Here is a 21967-nt window from a genome sequence, read left to right on the forward strand (position 1 = left end):
AAATGATTGCACGCGAGCAGGTAATACCAAACATCTGTTGGAATTGTAGTTCAGCAGATTACATTACTCATAAGATTCTGACGTATTAAGAAGAAAATTCCAATATTCCTACATAATAAAATTCACCGGCACAGCCGTCATTTTGCTAATTGTAATTACATTCTTAGTATTACGATTAAGCACATAGGTTTAGGTACAATGCTTCGTATCGAAGCGATAAATTGCGAACTCGCGTTCTTTTTTTTTTATCATTTTCTGCTTCGTTGTTACGAAAAAGAAGCGAGTCATCTGTGATAGTGTGATATGTAATTCAATATGTACGTTTCGAATACCTATCTAATCATTTTGTAATGATAGAAGAAATTAATCATAATTTCCCCAATTTACTCTTTCAACGAAAAAAAATGAAATTGAAAAAAAAAACTAGAGAGAGTCCGCAATTAATTGGATACTCGATTCTGACCTGATCGAGAATAAAAGTAGATAAATAATACAGCATCATTTCCTTTTCATGTAAAACAATGACGCATTTCCGAATGAACACGCTCTTCGAAGAATTTAACTAAATTTTTCATAGAAAATTCTGTATAATATGGTAAGTATATAAACGCATGAAAATGTATACCACGTTTAGTTTCGTTTTGATGTGATTAATGTGACAACGGAGTAAATAATTACTCAAAATGTTCTCAGTGATTCAAATCGTTGTTATTACTTTAACAATTTTTGTCGGATGTGAAGCTGCAAATGGACCGGGTAAGTTGGAAAATTTTTAATTTCAACTGCATGTGTGTTATGTTCAATACCGTAATTTATTTTCCCAAGAGAGAACAAGAGGGTCTTATAATAATTGATGAACAAGAAAACTGAAGATGAATTATTCTTCCTATACCTAGTACCTACTTATTGCTTTATTCGATGAAAAAAATGCAAATTTTTTTTTAAGTACCTAGGTAAACAAACTGTTTCACAAAAATTTAAATGTGGTAGAATTTGAAAACGTAACCTTAAGTATTTTACAAAGAATTGCCATTCTTTTCGTCTTGACAGATTAATTTAAATAGATTAAACCACTGAGTGCATCGAACTACTCAGCCATTCATCACAATACAAAAAAAATCATCCAATTACAATTTTTTTCAGCAATAACACATCACATTTGCTAACCACACATTATTTTCACTATTTGTAGATCATTCAAAATGCAAACGAAATTTGAAATCTCGAAACTACAATTACGAAGTTTACCCAATAGACGAAATAAAAAATGATAACGACATTTATTTGGAGTTCTCCGTAAAAGCTGAAAAAGATGCTCTAATTATTTTTTCTCCAACAAACGATACAAAGAACAGCGGTCCAAATTTCTATGAAATACTGATAGGCGGTTATACCAATACGAAATCAACAATCCGAGAAACTCCAGGATCAGGAAATACAGAACTGGCTACACATGACGAGGACGACATATTATCATCTAAAGATTATCGTCAATTCTGGATTCGAATTTCTCTAAACGGATCATCGATTCAAGTGGGGAAAAAAGGGAAAGCTCCGTTCATGCAATTGTCAAAAAGGCAGTCTAAGAACATTGCCTACTATGGATTAGCTACTTGGTTTGAAGATATTCGTGAAGTGAACTGGTATTTTCCATGTTCCGATGACGGTAAATATGGTACGTAAAATTTAATAAAATTATTCAGTGTTCAATGAACCATCGCCAATTTTTAAAACAGTGAATTCATATTTTCGCCCAACAAACTGTTTTTTAAGTTACATCTGAAAGAAAAATTATGATGAAAAGACCACTTAAAAATAATTTTTCGATTCAAGCAAGGTGAATTTTTCAAACTCAAGTTGGCATTTATTCCCAGGAGAAAATGAAAAACCTACGGAATTGGGACAGGAAGGTGAAATTCCCTTCGGATCTTGAGAGTAATGACATTTTGAACTGAGTGGGGTTGAATATGAAAATGATCCCAAAAAAGGTCAGACGACTTTAAAAAAAAAGTGTGGAGCTGAACTCCCCCTTAAACATTCTTTGCTCTTCCTATTATGGGACTTGACAGATGGTTTCGATCTGATAAAATTCATTTTGGGGCCTCCTCGTTCATTATACATACCAAATTTCGTGCTTCTGTCATTTTTGCTAGTGAACTGGTTGGTACATAAAATAGAAATGTAATTTCCTTATGTATGCAGAGCGTAAGAATACCAATCCATTGAAATAATCTAATTGTGATTCCACAGACAAGAACAAAACCCGTATTATCGATACCGTATTCGCCAATTATTCACACACGTCCCTACCAAAAAATGAAATTACTCAAGCAGATATCACGTTCGTAAGCCAAAATACGTATTTTCCGGTAAGTTCATGTAGTAATAAACTTCAGATCAATCTCGACGATTTTTAAATTTTTTACGAAATTAAAATTTTTCGAGCAAAGTAAACCAACGTGAATGCTTGTTAACTAAAAAATTAATATTGTAATACCTGCGTAATTTTTTGTCCCCAGGATTCTGAAAACGCAGAGATAAACGGAACTGCAAATATAGTAAGCTCTCGGCATATTTCATTTTCCTCTCAATCATTCTCATCAGAGATAATAGGCATTGCAAGATGACCAATTATTCATTGTAAAATAAATTATCAACTTTATGATTGCAGACATGGAAAGATGAACGATTATCCTGGAAACCAGCATCTTATAATAATTACCGATCTGTAGATGTGAAATACAAACCCGTATGGAAACCTAACATTACCCTCACAAAGTACGTATACGAAACTATATCGATTCACCTGTATCTAATTATAGCAAAAAATATGTATGTTACGTATCGACTACGTTTTGCTACGTAATAAGTACGTACCTACAATCCTTAGAAATAATGCAAAAATTGTTTGAATTTACAGCGGTGAATTAGTCAACGGAACACTGAATTCTGCCAATAATTCGATGATATCCTTATCTTATGATGGGAACGTAACATGGACCACTCAATTCAGATTAAGAACACCGTGTCTACCTGAGGGGGAAAATGCGCACAAACCACGATTGTACTGCTCGATCGAATTGACATCAAGCATTTCAAATATAAATTTCAACTTTTCAAACGTAAGTAAAGTAAAAACCGCAGAAATTCACTGAGCGATAATTTCAATTGATGGTTTCAACTGCTGCTTACTTATAAGTGTAATAAGTACCTACCTACATTATGTATTGAACTTCCAGCATATCAATTCTACACTCCAAATCAAAAGCGCATCGAAATTTGACTACAAGTATGTTGAACTTCAGGATAAGAATCAAAATAAATTCAAGTTTGCCGCAGATTTGGTCTACGACAAACTAGGCCGTAGCACTTCAAACTGAGGTTTGTACATTACATACTAGTACATAATACATTATACGTAATAAGGTGAAAGAGCTTTAGTTCTTCTACAAGTTTTTTTCCACTGTTGAATAAATCGTCAGTCCTTGCGAACATTTTTAATCCTCCCGTAGATTATATTTTTATACATGGTATCTAACGGATTTTTTTGTAAAAAAATCACTACTATTTCACTACTTTTTTCACTACCTTTTTTCAACCAATTTTTCAGAATGCTATCCACTCGACTACCCCCTCCCTCAAACACACAAAAAAATTAACAAAGTAAAACTTTGCTTCAAAATTTTGAAATTCAAATGTTTTTTTTTTTGAAAAATTCAAAATTGAAAAAAAGCAAACGAGCTCGAACGAAGCGAGGGCAGAAGCTTTCAAAAATTCATGTTTCGAGAGGTAAAACAAATTTCTTCATGCAGGGAGGAGTTTATTTTTCTGATTCAAACTTTGAACATTTCTTGAATTTGAACAATAGTTTTTCACGGGGAAAAAGAGTGAACAGCCCGAGCGAAGCGAGGGCAAAAGCTCTCAAAAATATGTAATTCAAGCTCTAAAAAAGTCGACAAATGAGCTCTTCTCCACGTAATAAAGATCGAGAAAAAGAAACGAATTTGAATTTTTTCATTTTTTCACTACCTTTTCAACAAAATTCACTACTATTTCACTACTTTCACTACCCACTTTAAAAATCGCTACTTTTTCACTACTTTCACTACTTGTACTACCTGTGAGATACCCTGTTATACAAAGCTTTGGAATTGAAATACAAAAAAGAAAAAATGAACGTAGAAATTTTAGAATAAATCTGAGAATCAGTTTTTCTGCCTAGAGAACCCCCCTAACGTTGATTTTACGAGTGGAGTTGATTTTTACATTTAATGCTAATTTGAAAAATTAATGTTTATTGTTTTCAGAAAATCATAGCAAATGAGAGGAAATCATTCCCAACAACATGAATTCACTGAAATGTTTAGCGACAAATCAGAGTGGAAAAAAACAACTGCAACACATTGAAAATGTTCCTTACCTATTTCTTTAATTAAACTTATGCAATGTACCTATTTTTAATATTCTATTTTTGATTAAGTTTAGACTGTTTATTATTTTCACTATTTTGCTGTCATGGTAATTTTTTAAAAATTATTTTACTTTCCTGAAAGAATAAATGATGTACCTATTTCCATTTTCATTTTCATTAGGTAAAGTTATAAATTTTTATTTCAATTTTCTGATTTATCAGGAAACTTGCAAGGAAATGTTGTCGACAGATTTTCAATATGTATAGAAGATAATTTTGTAGAACTTCGGAGCAACTTTTGCAATAATTCACGAAATTTTAGCACCATTTTCGGAATTTGCACAAAACATTGGACTTGAAAAAATCCAAAGTCGTTAATTTGAAATGAAAAGTTAAAGTTAATTTGGACGGTTTTCAGACCGCTTTTTAGAAAATCTGAAATTTCCAAAATATACCAGAAAGCTCCAGAGCAACCCGAAACCACTTCCAATCAACTCAGCACATTAAAAATTAGGAATTGAGTAAATTTCATTTCAACAACTCAATTTGGTAATTTTCGAAAATCTGTTAGGGTGCTCCAGAACTACCACTCAAAGTGGTTCAAAATCGTTTCCAATCGATTTGGAGGGTTGAAAACAGGGCACACACCAAATTTCAGCTTTCTTGGTCTATTTGGTAAAATTTTGGTTTTTGTCCATTTTTGACCCAAGTTTGATGTTTTTAAAACTTCATTAAAAATCAAAATCGTTCGTGCAGGGCCTATTCTAAGGCGCAGCTCCGCACATTTTGCGCAGTTCCAAAAAAAATGTGTGTAGTTCCGAATTAGTTTGCGCAGTTCCAAAAATTCAGCTGCGTACATTTTTCGTTTTATTCATTTATTAATTAAAAAACAATTTTGAACAAACAATTCGGAAAATCAAAAAGTTACCAAAAACCATGGATTTTTACTTCTTTGAAATCAAAATTCTCAAAAGTTTTCGCCCTCGCTTCGCTCGGGCCAAATCATCTTCCGTTTGCATTCTCTGAGTATAAATTGGAGAGTAGAACAATTGTCTTTTCACATTAGAAATAATGCTGTTTCACTTGAAATTTACCAAAAGAAGGTCTCTTCAATCCTCTCATAACTAAGCACATATGTACCAGAAAGTCCCAATTTTTCGCTAAAATACCAAAAAAAAGTCCTGTTTTTCGTCAAAAATTCGTAAAAATTTTGAATTTTGTCCTGAAAAAATGAAGACTTGTGAATTTTTGATAGCTTTGCACTCGCATTCCTACTTTTGAAAATGTTTTAATTTTCTTAAAACAAAAAATTTTGAAGCCATGAAAATTAATTTTCTGCATCAAGATTGATGTTTTTTTGTGCTTCAAATTATCAATTTTTCGCAGCTTTCGCCCTCGCTTCGCTCGGGCTAGATCACTTTCATTTTCTTTTTTCTGACCAAATGTTGGTGAAAAGTAGAAAAATTGACTTCTCGCATTAAAAATAGGTAGGGGTAACGGCCCTATTATTTTACCCCCCTAAGGACATATCTTGAAATTTCTTCTGACCTAATGAAGCTAGAGAAAAACTGAAAAGCGCATTGAAATCAGCAAACATTCATTGACAAGATTCAGTGTTTGCCAAAAGTTTAATTTCATTAGGTTCGCCAGAAACAATTTTTTTTTGCAAAAAAACGAGTTCGCAATTTTTTTTACCCCCATTCGCTATTTCGTTTACCCCCGTTCGCTATCAATAGTAACCATATAGATTCAACGTTTCCTGACAAATTATCAATTAATCATGCCAAAAAGTGCCCTTTCCGTTATCATTAGTGTATTCATTGCTTGAAAACCTAATTAAGAATAAAATTGAGAATTTATAAAGATTATTTGTGCAAATTTTCAACAAAAAAATTTAATACACGTATTTTTGGACTCTAAAATTCCTGGACCACCAGATGAACGCATTTTTTCACAAGAAACTATTTTTTAGACATTTTTTGCGGATATTGATGGTGAAAGTTCCTGCTACAATTTTCTGTTTCCATGTTATTGCTATACTTAAGGTCTTCAATTTTGTACCCGTTTTTGTTTTGTTTTGCTTTCACAGACAACCTATATTAGAGGGGTATCAACCATATTTTATTCAATTTTTTTAGTTGATTATTTACATTGATGTAATCAACTGTAGAAAGTGTTTTTAGACAATATTATTTACAAAAGTTCAGAGCCATACATTCAAAACTTCCCCAAAAATGAATAAAATTTATATCACGCCTTTAAACGGTCTTCAGCGAGCAAAAATTCTGAAAATAGTGGGGGGGGGGGGTAAAAAAATTAGAGAACAAAAATTAATATGGATTTTCTATTTTTTTACCCGGTAAAAAAAATAGAAAACTGGGCTTGAATCGTTCCCTATTTTTTTACCCCCTCTAAAAATTTTTAGAAAACAATTTTGATGAAAACTAACCAGCTCATCTAATAGACCAGAGCGTGTAGAATTCAGCGATGTACTCATGAACTCATTTTGATGGAAATTAGTGCGTCCAATCCTTAAAATCAAAACACACTTTTTTAAAATTTTGTCAAGAAAATCGACTAAAATTCACATTACATTTTTCAAAGTCCCCTGAACCATGAAGATTAAATGGAAAATGCAGTTTTTCGAGGGCATTGTGTTCCAAAAGAACCACAAAACATGTTGATATGGTTTTCAATTCGATTCATGACTTTGGTGGCTTATTTTTCAGAAAATTCTTGGGGGGTAAAAAAAACTAGAGAGGGTAAAAAAAACTGGGCCGTTACCCCTACTTAATGTTGTTTTACTTCTGAATAATCATTAATTTTCAAAAGCTTTTACCCTCGCTTAGCTCGGGCCTTCATTATTATTTTTGATCGGTCGCATCGTGAGCTATGTTTGCGCAGCTCCAAATTTTCCTTAGAATAGGCCCTGCGTTCGTGAACTCAAAAATTCGATCGATCGACTGTTACGAAATTCGTACTCAGAAAATCAGATCACCTCAATTCAAACCGGGTGGACAATTATTTCAGATGACTTTCAAATTCCGTGAAATTGGATTTTTTTTTTTTGATTTGCCATCGAAAATAAAAGGTCACAGGTGTAGATGTGACTTACGTAACTTTTCTCATAAGGGTTATAAAATTACTTACTTATTCTCACACGCGAGTTCATATTTCATCATTTTTGGAAGGAAATTTGTACTCACCTGAAACAAAGAAAAATTAAGGTGGATTAGTTATTTATAAAATTATTGACCAATCAACAGATATAATATTATGTACATAAAATAATATTGGCCGAAGGCCCAAGTAAAAATTCTGGCGATCTCGACGTTTAATAAAGAGCCAGAAATAAATATCCACAAATAAAGTTCCTATCATAAAAATTGTAAAATTGATTGTGAAAATCACTCAAAAATATCAAAAATTGTTGGTCCATCAGAAAACGACCAAAACTTGAGAAAATGTCTCATTTGGGTTAAAGTTTGCACTGACTGCTTAGATTATTGAGAAATACCAAGAATTAATCGGAAATTCTTAAAGTCGAATGATGATTTGTCAGAACTCTATAAAATGTCATAAAATTTGACAAATTGACCCCCCACCCCCACAGCAATAACCTACATGGTATTCAACGGAATTTTTTTGTTGAAAAAATCACTATACTTTTTCACTAGGTACCTTTTTTCAAACAAATTTTCAGAAAGCTCTCCTCTCGACCCCCCTCTCCACCCACACAAAAAATTAACAAAGTGAAATTGAAATTGGAAGAAAATTTGAATAATTATGAAGTATTTTTCAATTTCATTCAAAATTATATTTTAAAAGAATAATACAAATGAGCGCATTAATGAATTTTTTCATTTTTTTACTTACCTTTTTGATTTTGACTATATTCACTACTTTTTCACTAGGTACTTTTACTACTTTCACTATCTGTTAGATACTCTTCAACCTAATATTTGGCAGCTGAAAATTTAATTCTATCATTAGTTCGACATAAATCTGAGGCGACGAGTAGGAAAGTGTGTCTAAGATTAGTATTTTTTTTATACAAGTGTCAAACTTATGACAGGATTAAATTTCCACCTGCTGAAGTAGATTGAAATGTCTTCTGAAGCGATTTAAAATTGCTAGAGAAAAACTAACTTTTACTGAAGGCTCCAGATCGATTGGAAAATCGTGGCAATTGATTCGGGAGGGGGGTTCGACATGACTGCATAGACCGAGTTTCAGATTCTTATCTCATGTATTCTTTTTTTTTTTAATAGAAAATTTATACACCATTAGGCTATTTTTGTCAATTTCAAAAATGCGTCAAAAATCAAAAAATCAACTTAGGCAGCTGAAAATTTGGTTCTAGGGTCTTGAGGCATGGTTCTCAAAGGTGAGTCAAATTTCAGCTCGATCGGAATTGACTGGTTGTAAAGATTCCCTTCAAGTCAGTATCATCTCCGGCTAACAAGGAAACATACTATTTTCACATCGCTGAATTTAAATTCAGGAGTGTCAAAATATTTAGAAGAGGGTGGAAGGTGGTAAAAAAAAGTCAAAAGAGAAATCAATCGAAAGGAAATCAAAAATTGTGCAACTATACTCGTATCTAAAGCTCAACCTCCTAGAAATTTTTGAGGATGAGAAAACATGGGGTTTCCTGATTTTTTGACCTTGAACCCCCCCTCCCACGGTGGCATACACCACTTCTCCAAATCAAGCGAGAGAAAGCTGAAAATTGACATGCACATTCGCAGAGTTCTCCCCAAATAAATACGCTTCATGAGGGTTTCAAATTTCCAATCCTTTCGTACCCCTTTGCAGCTACAAAAAGTGAATTTTTACGACTTTTATACTGGTTTAGTAAAACGAAAGCGAGGAACAATTTGAAATAAAATCATACACCAAGAACATATTATAATTATAGGTACCTAATAAATTGTATCACTATCTTATTAATCACCCGTATCTAATTACGCGTATGAATCACAAAAATTTCGAATTCGTTAACTTTATCAAGCGTCTCGATAATTCTCTGTATTGAATAAATTCCCAATATACGATTTTCTTTTGAAAATGAAATCGAATCACGTCAAAAGCGTAAAAATAAATAATTTCCTAAAGTATTCGAAGAATTTTATTCAATCGCCTCTGGGTACTTAAACCTACTATATCAAAATTTGGGTATATTAACAGATTGAAAATGTTCTAGACGTTCATTTTATTTTTAACGTGACTGAAGTGAGTTACTATTTACCCATAATTGTGAGAATAATTGTTCGGTATGTTCTCGCAGATTTCTCGTGTTGTTTTCATTTTGATTTTTATCAATGTGGCGAATGGACTCGGCGATTCGAATGGAATAGGTGAGTAGATAATTATTGAAATTTATAGCAAGAAATGTATTGATGCGGTTCACTATAGAAGGGAGAAATATAAGCCAAAGTCGATATATGTACATTAGTAACAATTTACATAGCTATGAGGGAGAATTTTGGTTTCAACTTTTCAAGAGGGGTGTATAAAAAAAAATTCATAAAATGAGGCAAAATCAATAAATCATTCCTCAAAAATCAGGACACAAAATCAGCGTTAAATTTTCATATTTTTTTGCCGAGTTTTAGCACAATAATTACTCACATCATTTTATATTCTATGTTTGCAGATCTTTCGAAATGTAGTTACTTAAAAACCAACGATTACGCATATTCATTTTATCCGATCCAAGAAGTAAAAAATGGCAGTGGAATTTTTCTGACGTTTAAAGTGAAAGCTAAACGAGACGCTCTAATCATCTTCTCTCCGACAAATGAGCCAGCGAAAAATGGTCAACAAGTTTTCGAAGTGGTTTTAGGAGGTTATGGGAATACACGTTCGACAATACGAACAACTCCAAAGGGAGGCGAAGAGATCAGCTACAATGAGACAAATATAGTATCGTCTGAAAAATGGAATCATTTCTGGATTCGAATCAACTCAAACGGATCATTGATTGAAGTCGGAAAGAACAACAGCGACGGTAGCTCCGCAATCATGACTTTTAAAACCAAGCCCAGGACAATCAAGTATTATGGATTTTCTAGCTGGAACTATGAAAACGAAGTCGAGTGGGCTTTTCAGTGCAGCAAGAACGATAATTCAGTAGGTAAGTAAAAGCATCAAGGTTACTAATCCTGAACAAATATATTACGAAAAACTTTGATTTGAACGAAACCAAGCTAGATTGAAAAAACAAGTCTTGGAACCCCTGTAGCCAAAATTTTGGGAGATAAAATTCGTTTTCAGTATTTTTAATGAATTTTTGAAAATTCTAAAAATTAAAAAATATGTAAAACAAATTTTTTAATTTTATGCAAAAAAAATAATAATATAATATAAGTATAATATTTTTAAACAAAGTAAATAATTATTGATGAGAATTAATTTATCACCTCCTCAATACTCTAGATCCAATCATTTTTCACCACAACAGCTCACCATCTTTTATTTTGAATTTTTGCAGAAGATGTTTCCAAATGTCGAGCTGTAAACACTGACGAATACGTATACACGTATTATCCAATCGACGACATAAAGACTGCCACAGGGATCTTTTTGACATTCAATGTAAAAGCTGGACGAGACGCTTTAATAATTTTTTCTCCAACAAACCAGCCAAACAAGACTGAGAAAGTTTTTGAAGTAGTCTTAGGTGGTTATAGGAATACTCGTTCAATGATTCGGATAACTCCAACGGGAGGTGAAGTGACTACACGCAATGAGACCGATATATTATCTCCGGAAAAATGGCGTAAATTCTGGATTCGAATTAACTCGAATGGATCATTAATTGAGGTGGGAAAACACGGAAGGCCTGCTTTCATGTCTGTTAAAAATCAGTCTAGGCCAATTAAGTACTACGGATTCGCTAGTTGGATAGATAAGAATCCTGTTAACTGGACTTTTTCGTGTATCCAGAACAACAAAACAGGTATGTATGCAAACTTCAATAAACCATACGAATTATAGAAGCTTTGAAATTTCTGGTTTACTTTCAAATTTTAAAGAAATTTTCTAGGGGCAATTTTCGATCACTTTATGTAAATATTTTCACACATCTGAACTGATCATTTGGACACCTTTTTTTTATCACAAATGTTTTTTTCCATTTCGATATTTTGAAAAAAAAAATATTCGCCAATGAAATTTTTCAAAATGAACCCCACTTTGAAACAATACGAAAATTTGAAAAACTAATCACTACCTTTTTTTACAGATCAATGCCACCCAACGAGTTTAACAACGACGAAATACGACTACCAATTGTTCCCAATCGACTACCTCGTAAAAAATGAACATGGAATACTACTAAATTTCAGCGTAAAAGCTGAACGAGACGCTCATATTCTTTTATCTTCAACAAATCAAACAGTCTCGAGAGGTCAGAATGATTATGAAATAGTTTTGGGATCACATAGAAATACGAAATCGGAAATTCGACCATCGACGAATGAAAGTAACGAAAAAGATATCGTAACTTTGAAAGAATGGCGTACATTCTGGATTCGAGTTTCGTCCGATGGATTAATCGAAGTAGGAAAGAATGGAAATAAATCTTCATTCATGTCGTGGAACGCTACCGGTGGCACGAATTTTACCCATTTTGGATTCGCTAGTTGGAATGGCAATACTGTGAACTGGATGATCCATTGTAGTCAGATTCGGGATGATAAAAATAAAACCAGTAAGTTAATTTTGATTTAATTTCAAGCAATTAGGTACTTGGTCGTTCGTAAAAACATAAATTCAACAGCTTTGATACAAAGTGCAGATTTCAATTGAGTAAATAGGCCAAAAAAACAGCATTCAGTGATTCCAAAAATATCCGAATGATTCACTCAAATTCAGCAATGGATGCAGTTTTTTGAATTTTTCAGCTTTGTTTACTTTTTCAAGGTCTAGAGAGTTGTTTTTCTTCATTTTTAGTCAAATGTGCTTTAAAAAGTTAGATGAAAAAATGACAAAGTATAAAAAATGACCCAGTTTTGGAGAGTTTGAAACCACTGATCAAAGTCCAAATTATGTACTATGAATGTTGAAAATTTTCGACAAGTTGGTTTGATTCCATTTGGCCACCATCAAGACCTCCGATTTATCAAAATTCCATCGAAAGCGCAAAAAAATGACCGACTCTTGTAAACGGTGGCTATTTTTTTTTTTTTGAAAATTTATCCAATTTCAAAATGATTTCCAAGGTCCACTTTTGAGGAAATAAATTATGAGGAAAATGGAGGTAAGAGAGCGAGGACCAAAGCGACCTAAATGCAGTATATTTTTGTAACTACATAAAAAAAAAAATAGGCCATTAGTTCATCCTTAATGTTACCTACAAACTTAGGTACATTTTAATACTGTACAAATACCAATTGATTAAAAAATGAGTTTAATCTAAATCCAACAGAAAATGACAAGATCCTCGCAAAAGATTTGTTGACGAACTATTCTCGATCTACGCCTCCAAATGGTAATGGAACATTTCTGGATCAAGCAAATATTACAATCGTAATCCAAAATTCCACTTTCTCGGTAAGTACTCGTACTTAATAGTAATAGTGATGTTATTATTAGATAAAGCAAGGAATTTCATAACCGAAGAATCTAAATAAAAGGCCATTAAATATGCGTTCTCCTGATCTAAAATGCTGCAGAAAATTCAACATAACAAGAGCGAATGAGACTAGGATTTTTCACTGGGTTCTACAGGTTTGGGGCTTCAGGTCCTCAGATCCTTAGACGTGCCATTTTGATTGACAGGTCAGACTGACTCACACAAAAATGTTTGAATCGAACAAAGCTAGATAGAAAGAGCTTTCAAAAATACATAACCAGCCAAAATTTCAAGGGCTGAAGGGCATTTTTCGATTTTTGGTGAATTTTTGAAAATCAAATTTGGGGCAAAAATGAGGGAAAAAATCAAAATTTTATCAAATTGACTGAGAAAGCTGAAATGTGGGAAACACTCTATATTTGACTTGCCAAATAGAAAGAAACAGTTTTGAACCGTTTCGATCAGTTCTGGAGGCTCCAGCAGATGTTTGAAACTTGAAATTTCCACAAAATTATAACAAATGAATGTTGGAAAACCGAAATTTAATCTGCCCTCTAATTTCAACGCGTTATGAAAACCGACTCTAGGTGGTTTCAAGTCGTTTTGAAGCCTCCAGGGACTTTTTGGAAAATTCCTAGAGTCTCCAGCGGATTTTTGAAACTTTAAATTTCCACAAAATGTTACCAAATGAAGTTTAATAGCCAAAATCCACACTGCCCTCTAATTTCGACACGCTCTGAAGTCGCTTATAAGTGAGTTCAGTCTTTTTGGAGCCTCCAGGAACTTTTTGGGAAATTCCTGGAGTCTCCAGTAAATTTTTGAATTTCGACATTTCCATAAAATTTTACCAAATGAAGTCGGAAAGCCAAAATTCACTCTCCAACATTAGTTCAACACAACTCCATCATAAAATGAAGATATTTCCTTGAGCAGTTGGCAAAGAATTTTTCTCAAAATACAGTCGGTACCTATAATTTAAAACTAATGTATGTTGATTTTGCAATTTTTTTCTAGGACCCTGAATCTGTCGAGATAAACGGATTAGCAAAAATAGTAAGTTCCTTCTCATTTCGCTGTTTTAGAAATGCCACATTTGAGTACGTAATAATCTCGAAAATTATGCATTTTTATTAATTAGACGTGAAAAGACAATCGCTTGGCATGGGTACCAAAATTATACAACAATCTCTCGACTTGGAACATGGATTATGGATTAGTATGGACACCTGATATAACCATTAAAAAGTAAATATTAGAATATATTAACATTGATTTTTATCAGAATGTATTTTTTATGCACATTCATTTCTCGAAATTACAGCAACCAATTAGCCAACAATATTTCATTGGCATCTGGCAATGTAACGATTTCATATAACGGACGCGTATCATGGACTACTCCTTTGCATATAAAAATATCATGCCTTCCGAAGGGAAAAAATTGGAAAAAATCACAATTAACATGCAAGATTAATTCTACGTATATTGCATCTCATGTCGACTTGAAAATTTCACAAGTGAGTAGTATCCACATGGTGGCATTCGTCCTTCGATATTTTCATTCAATAACACAGCTAACTTCTGTCCTATGTAATTGAATTTCCAGCATTATACTTCAACAAACAACGAAACAGCTCCATTTTTCTTCAATAAAAGTCAGAATTTGCAGAATAGAGAACCTGATTTCACCGTAGACCTAATCTATGAAAACCAGATTACCAAAAGTAGGTGTATTTTTAATAAATTGGTGACAATAGTTCAATTTTTTAGATTATTGTACCTATCATGTCCATTAACTCTACATTTCGTCAATTTATTTACAGATCTCTCTGCGTGTAAACAAATAACGACCAATAGCTACGATTATAAATTTTATCCAATCAACGGTCTGAAAAATGCAAGCGGAGTTTACTTGAATTTTTTCGTAAAAGGAGAAAATAATGCTCACATCATCTTCTCTTCCAACAATAAATCGGTTAGAACGGGTGAAAAAGTCTACGAAATAGTTTTGGGAGCTTATGAAAATACACGTTCGGTAATCCGGTTATCTCCAACGGGAGACAATCTTTACAAACATGAAGTGAGCAATATCATATCACCCGATGAATGGCGTCAATTCTGGATTCGAATCAGGTCAAATGGGTTAATCGAAGTTGGAGAAAATGGAGGTTCCGAATTCATGCGTTTGGAAACAGATTTGATACCAATTGAGTACTTCGGATTTGCTAGTTGGAAAAATGGTAACATTGTGAATTGGGTTTTCCAGTGTCCCGAATAACGACGCCAGTATATAAATTTCACTGGGATGATTCGAGACGAGAAATATCGTCATGGATTACGAACAAATTTCAAGTATTTGCATTAATTTAATTTTTTTTAAAATAAGACATATTGTTAACTCTTTCTGTGATATTTTGATCCTAAGTGAAAATAAAAAGAATTTATAACACTATTTTGTTCGGACTTCGTTTCAATATTTTCATGTTTTAATGAAAATTAGTAAGGAGTAACAGTATAAAAATTTAAACCACTCATTAAACCTAGGTAATTTCATTATGAGTTTCACACTCCTCGGTATTATCCTTTTTTCCCGTCTAAAAATTTTTTTAAATCATTCATTTTTTTTATTCGCATCGTTCATTCAAACTTCTGTTTTTCTTTCGAATTGCGAAAAACCAAAACGAATCTTTTCTCGTTTAAAAACCTACTCAAATTGGAATCTTTTTTCAATATAAACAAAATACGTAGATGTTTTCAGGGAGGAGCTTATGTTTCGGTTCTAAAACTTCAAGAAGTTGAATGATAGGGTATTCTTCTTTAGAAATTTCAATTTTTAAAAAGAAAATAAAACACGACCAAGCGAAGCCAGTGAAGGGAAAGCAAAAGACATTGAAAATTTGCGTTTCGAGAAGTAAAAAAACGATGTTTTTCTTTCATCACAGGCTCTTCTTTAGATGGGTCCTCCAGAAAATGCGGGCCCGGGGCAAACCATACCCTTTGCTCTCCTCCTCTTTCAACGTCTCCGGGGTTTTGAGTGGTAAAACTATAATTATTTTGATATTTCATGAAAATCGCAGCATTATTACGAACAATTTAGAAGAAATGCCTTCAAAAACAGAAAATCAAATAAGTAGTTGTTTTTTTCATTAGAAGCGTCAAAAACCCACAACTTCAAAAAAGAATGGCGAATCATGATAAAGTTTTTTCAACGAAGAATTTTTCTAAAACGCGATACATCAAATCCCTGGTGGGGTATTGGAAATTTGAAAAAAATACTCCGCGAATTCGTGATGTATCATTAAAATTAATCATCATTGAATTCCATCAATTTCTACGTGAACACAAAAGAGTGAATAATCAATTATCATTTACTTATCAGTGCCAATGACGGAAGTTGATTTAAAAATAGTTAGATATCAAGTTTAAAAAATTAATTTTACTTATCACGGAAACTTTTATAGCCTGAATCATTTTCGATCATTTCCGACAGTCAAAATGATAACATACGTGACGTATGTACATATATATAATCAACATTAATTAGGTACCTACCTACTTACTGCAAAATGAAACGCGAATAATGAGGTACACGGAAAGAACCAGCTTCATTGGGTAATAATTCGCAATTGTTGGAAAGAATAGAGCGCGTCTAGCACGTGTAATTAGAAATTTTGTCAATTTTAAATAAAAATGGTAAGATGCTCATAAGACGGGTTCAAAACCAAACCTGAAAAAAATCAGTAACATATGAAATTTTTAAACTCCGACGAGAAAACTTTTTTGCAGACAAAACGTCGCGAAGCATCATCCAAGAACAATGATTGCAAGTATAACTAACACAAACCTTAAGTGGAATTGCAGTTCAGCAGAAAGCAGAACTGTTTCGCCAGTTTTTAATACATAATAGCCTATTCATAAAAAATATTCTAGGCAACAATCTCGTAAGGTAACCTTTTTCTAAATTAGTATACAAGAAAACTCATAACGTTTTAGCAGACTCGTAACCTTTTTATTTTGAATTTTTAAATTGTCAAAAATTGCTCCCCAACGCTCAGGTATTTCCCACAGCGTTATCGTGTGAAAATGCTGACCCGCACGTGCTTGCGCAAGGGACTTCTTTCATTTTCCCATTCTTTCAAATAAATTTTTCACATATTTTTCAAATATTATTCCAATTCTTTATTTTCGAAGAAAATTTGAATAATCCTTTAAAGATGTAATATGAAAAATTTAGTTAAATGAGAAAATTAATGAAGTCCCTTATGCAAGCGCGTGGGTCAGAATTATCCCACGGCAATACCGTGGAAAAAACCTAAGCGTCGGGGAGCAATTTTAAAAAATTCAAAATTTCACTGTGGGAGCTAAATTTGAAACTTGCAGCTAAAATTTTAATGGTGTGGTACTTGGGCCATAGGCTACCATTGAGACCACTTTCCATCCAAATCCCTTGGGGGACACTTCATGAAGTTTCCTAGATAAACGACGCAGCCGGTTGCGAGATGCACCTCTAAATCAGGTTTGGGGCGTTGGCGAATCTACGTTTAAACGGATCGCGAAATTGTTGGCGGCAATGTACATACGTAATACGTACATAAAGCAAGCTACAACATGCTTTCAAACAAAGTTGTATAGGGTTATTAATTTGAGTTGGCATTTTTAGAAAATTTTTGAAGCGGATTTTGCAATGCCATATGTGTATAGAACTTGCTTACTATCCGAGACCCAGTACATCGTACTGACGATCCGAGGCCCGCGTCTTTGACACTTATAAAAATTTTAAAGTGTCAAATAAATTCGTTCGCGCATGCGCCTTGCTAGCGACTATCAAGCATGGTCTAGACTCTAGAGCCGTTTTGGTGCGATCTCCAAGGAATGATTTATACAGGAATGGCGCGAGTATGAAGTTTCTGAGTGGGGTGAAGTAAGGTAAGCTGTATATACTGTAGGTATGATACCTAACTTACATTGTGAGTCCCAGACAAAAATTTGTCTATAGCATCCCTGAAGTGTGTACATCATGAAAAATATATAGTTTTTAATAGGAAAACGTTCCGAGACCAGCTAACGGGCCTCGGAACGTCGCGTAGGGTCTCGGATAGTCGATGTCACTTCCATAAACGGGCCTGTATAAGCTGTAGCAAGCCTATGTAGATGTACATATACGAGTACATGTAAGTATGTTGGATCTCACAATACACTAAACGGTTAGTCATTGGGAGGGGGGGGGGATGTCAGTCAGTATCGGTGACACGTTTCCAAGTGAACATGTCCTTCGAAAAATATTACTAAATTACGAAATGCCGTAGATATGGTAGGCCTAGATACATGAACGGTGTGAAAATGTTTACCATATTTAGTTACCTTTTGATGTGATTACATATTGTGAAAATGGAGTAAATGATTAATCAAAATGTTCTCAGTAGTTTACATCATTCTTATTACTTTAACGATTTTTGTCGGATGTGGAGTTGCAAAGGAACCCGGTAAGTTGGGAAATTACAAATTTAAACTGCAAGTGTTTCATGTTCAATACCACAATTTTTTTCCAAGAGGGATGAAGAGAGTTTTATAATTGATGAACCAGAGAACTGGAGATGAGTTATTCTTCCCACACATAGTACATAGTACATACTTACTTACCTACTTACTGCTTTATACCTACCCGGAGAAAAAAATGCAAAATTTTTTAAATTGAACGAACTGTTTCACAAAAGTTTAAATCTGGTATGGAATTTGAAAACGTAAGTGTATTTTACAAAGAATTGTCATTGAATTTTTTGGTCTTGAAAGATTAATTTAAAGAGATTAAAGTAGTGTTTTATACCCACTGAGTGCACCGAACTACTCAGAAATTCATCACAATACACAAAAATTCATCCAATTACAGTTTTTTTCAATCATAACACATCACATTTGCTAACCACACATTATTTTCACTATTTGTAGATTTTTCAAAATGCAGACAAGATTTGAAATCTCAAGATTACAATTACAAACTTTACCCAATAGGAGAAATAAAAAATGACAACGACATTTATTTGGAGTTCTACGTTAAAGCTGAAAAAGATGCTCTAATTATTTTTTCCCCAACAAACAATCCAATGAAAAGCGGTCAAGATATCTATGAAGTACTGATAGGCGGTTATAGTAATAAGAAATCAACAATCCGAGAAACTCCAGGATCAGGAGACGAACTGGCTGAGCATCTCGAGAACGACATAGTATCGTCTAAAGAATATCGTCAATTCTGGATTCGAATTTCTATAAAAGGATCATCGATTCAAGTGGGGAAGAAAGGGGACCCTCTGTTCATGCAATTGCTCAACAGGAAGTCTAGGAACATTACCCATTACGGATTTGCTATTTGGAAAGAAGATGCTCGTGACGCGTCTTGGTATTTTCCATGTTCCGATGACGGTAAATATGGTACGTAAATTTTAATAAAACTATTCAGTGTTCAATGAACCATCACAATTTTCAAACAGTGAATTCATATTTTCGCCCAACAAACTGTCTTTTAAGTTATACATCTGAAAGAAACATTATGATGAAAAGACCAAATTTAAAAATAATTTTTCGATTCAATTCTGAACTCAATTTAGCAGTAATTCCCATGAGAAAATTGGAAATCGGCCGAACTGAGACACCAAGTTGAAATTTCTTTGAAATCTTGAAAGTAATGAGTGACATTTTGATCTCAGCCGGGTTGAATATAAAAATAACTCCAAGAAAGGTCAGATGACCAAATTTAAAAAAAATGGGTAGCCGAACTTCCCTTGAACTTTCTGAGCTCTTCCTATTATGGAATTTGACAGATGGTTCCGAGCTGAAAAATTCCTTTTGGGATCTCCCCTCGATCATTATACCAAATTTCGTGCTTCTGTCATTCTTGCTAGTGAATTGGACAAATAGGAACAGAATTTATATATACCTTGGTTCAATTATCTCACAAATGGAGAATTATGTACCACCAATCTGGTCAAGAAATGTAATTTCTTTATGTATGCAGAGCGTAAGAATACCAATCGATTGAAATAATCTAATTGTGATTCCACAGACAAGAACAAAAATCGTATTATCGATACCGTATTCACCACTTATTCACACACGTCCCCACCAAAAAATAAAATTACTCAAGCAGATATCACGTTCGTAAGCAAAAATACGTATTTTCCGGTAAGTTCATGTAGTAATAACTTCAGATCAATCTCGACGACTTTTAAATTTTTCACGAACTGAAAATTTTTTGAGCAAAGTAAACCAACGTGAATGTTTTTTCAACTAAAAAATTAATATTGTACTACCAGTGAAATTTTTTGTTCCCAGGATTCGGAAACCGTCAAGATAAATGGAACTGCAAATGTAGTAAGCTCTCGTCATATTTCATTTTCCTCGTAATTATTCTCATCAGAGATAATAGGCATTGCAAGGTGACTAATTCATCATATAAAATAAATTATCATCTTAACTTTATGATTGCAGACGTGGAAAGACGAACGATTGGTCTGGAAACCACAATCTTATAATAATTACCGATCTGTAGATGTGAAATACAGACCAGTATGGAAACCTAACATTACCCTCACAAAGTACTTAACTATATCGATTCACCTGTACCTAATTATACGAGTAGCAAACAATAATATGTTACGTATCGACTACGTTTTGCTACGTAATAAGTACGTACAATCCTTAGAAATAATGCAAACATTGTTTGAATTTAAAGCGGTGAATTTGTCAACGGAACACTGAATTATGCCAATAATTTGATTATATCCTTATCTTATGATGGTAACGTAACATGGACCACTCAATTCAAATTAAAAACACCGTGTCTACCTATAGGAAAAAATCCGCACAAACCACGACTGTATTGCTCGATCGAATTGACATCAAGCATTTCAAATATAAACTTCAAGTTTTCAAACGTAAGTAAAGTAAAAACCGCAAAAATTCACGGAGCGATAATTTCAATTGATGGTTTCAACTGCTGCTTACTTAATGTACCTAAGTGTAATAAGTACCTACATTAAGTATGTATTGAACTTCCAGCATATGAATTCTACATTCCAAATCAAAAGCGCATCGAAATTTGACTACCAGTATGTTGAACTTCAGCATCAGAATCAAAATAAATTTAAGCTTGCCGCAGATTTGGTCTACAACAAACTGGGCCGTAGCACTTCAAACAGAGGTTGGTACACTTTAAAAATGTGAAAGAGCTTTAGTTCTTTTACCTACAAGTTTTTTTCCGCTGTTGAATAAATCGCCAGTTCTTGAAAACATTTTTATTCCTCCCGTAAGATGCTATTTTTATACCAAGCTTAATTGGAATTATTAAAATCCTAGCAATTATACACGCTCTATATATAAAAATGTAAAAAAAAAAATGAATAAGCCTTAAAAAGAAAAAAATGGACGTAGAAGTCTTAGAATAAAATCTAAGAACCACTCTTTCTGTTCAGAGAACCCCCTAACGTTGATTTTATGAATCAATTCAATTTTCACATATAATGCTCGAAAGAAAAATTATGATGAAAAGACCATTTATTATTTATGTAGAAATAATTTTTCGATTCAAGCAACGTGAATTTCCAAACTCAATATTCAGCATTAATTCTGAACTACAAAAATCTGTCGAATTGGGACAGGAAGTTGAAATTCCCTTCGGATCTTGAAAATAATGACATTTTGAAGTGAGCCGGGTTGAATATGAAAATGACCCAAGGTGAGATAAATAATTATTCAATATTCAATGAACCAAAAACACATCTTTCTACGTGCAGTGTTACTGCGCATATCGATATTTTCTTTACGTTTCATAAAATTCTGAGTAAAATGAGCCCCCATAAGTATGTACTCGTATGTTATCGGATATTTTTACATATTTACATTTGAAGAGCTCTATTCCAAAGTGGGTCAAGTCATTTTTTTCTCCAAAAAATGCGTTTAAAGTTTTTGATGCTGAAATTTGT

At 33.3% G+C, this 21967-nt stretch overlaps 3 protein-coding genes across 3 annotated transcripts in view; 2 read left to right on the forward strand and 1 right to left on the reverse strand.

The window, feature by feature from the left end:
• The window catches only part of disp (dispatched), a 344626-nt gene that overhangs the window by 258310 nt on the left and 64349 nt on the right, over nucleotides 1-21967 (reverse strand). The window lies entirely within an intron of this gene.
• On the forward strand, nucleotides 599-4572 carry LOC135833329 (uncharacterized). Its single transcript, XM_065347075.1, has 8 exons — nucleotides 599-756; nucleotides 1193-1675; nucleotides 2251-2369; nucleotides 2520-2558; nucleotides 2672-2778; nucleotides 2921-3122; nucleotides 3240-3381; nucleotides 4308-4572. The coding sequence occupies exons 1-7, from the start codon at nucleotides 684-686 to the stop codon at nucleotides 3378-3380; spliced, it is 1164 nt and encodes a 387-aa protein (XP_065203147.1). The 5' UTR covers nucleotides 599-683; the 3' UTR covers nucleotide 3381; nucleotides 4308-4572.
• Nucleotides 9546-15444, forward strand: LOC135833330 (uncharacterized). The gene is made up of 10 exons (XM_065347076.1): nucleotides 9546-9771; nucleotides 10071-10550; nucleotides 10908-11375; nucleotides 11661-12128; nucleotides 12846-12970; nucleotides 14007-14045; nucleotides 14131-14237; nucleotides 14314-14509; nucleotides 14599-14716; nucleotides 14816-15444. The coding sequence occupies exons 1-7, from the start codon at nucleotides 9690-9692 to the stop codon at nucleotides 14134-14136; spliced, it is 1668 nt and encodes a 555-aa protein (XP_065203148.1). The 5' UTR covers nucleotides 9546-9689; the 3' UTR covers nucleotides 14137-14237; nucleotides 14314-14509; nucleotides 14599-14716; nucleotides 14816-15444.

This window comes from Planococcus citri, chromosome 1, assembly GCF_950023065.1.
Source record: "Planococcus citri chromosome 1, ihPlaCitr1.1, whole genome shotgun sequence".
Classification (NCBI taxonomy): domain Eukaryota; kingdom Metazoa; phylum Arthropoda; class Insecta; order Hemiptera; family Pseudococcidae; genus Planococcus; species Planococcus citri.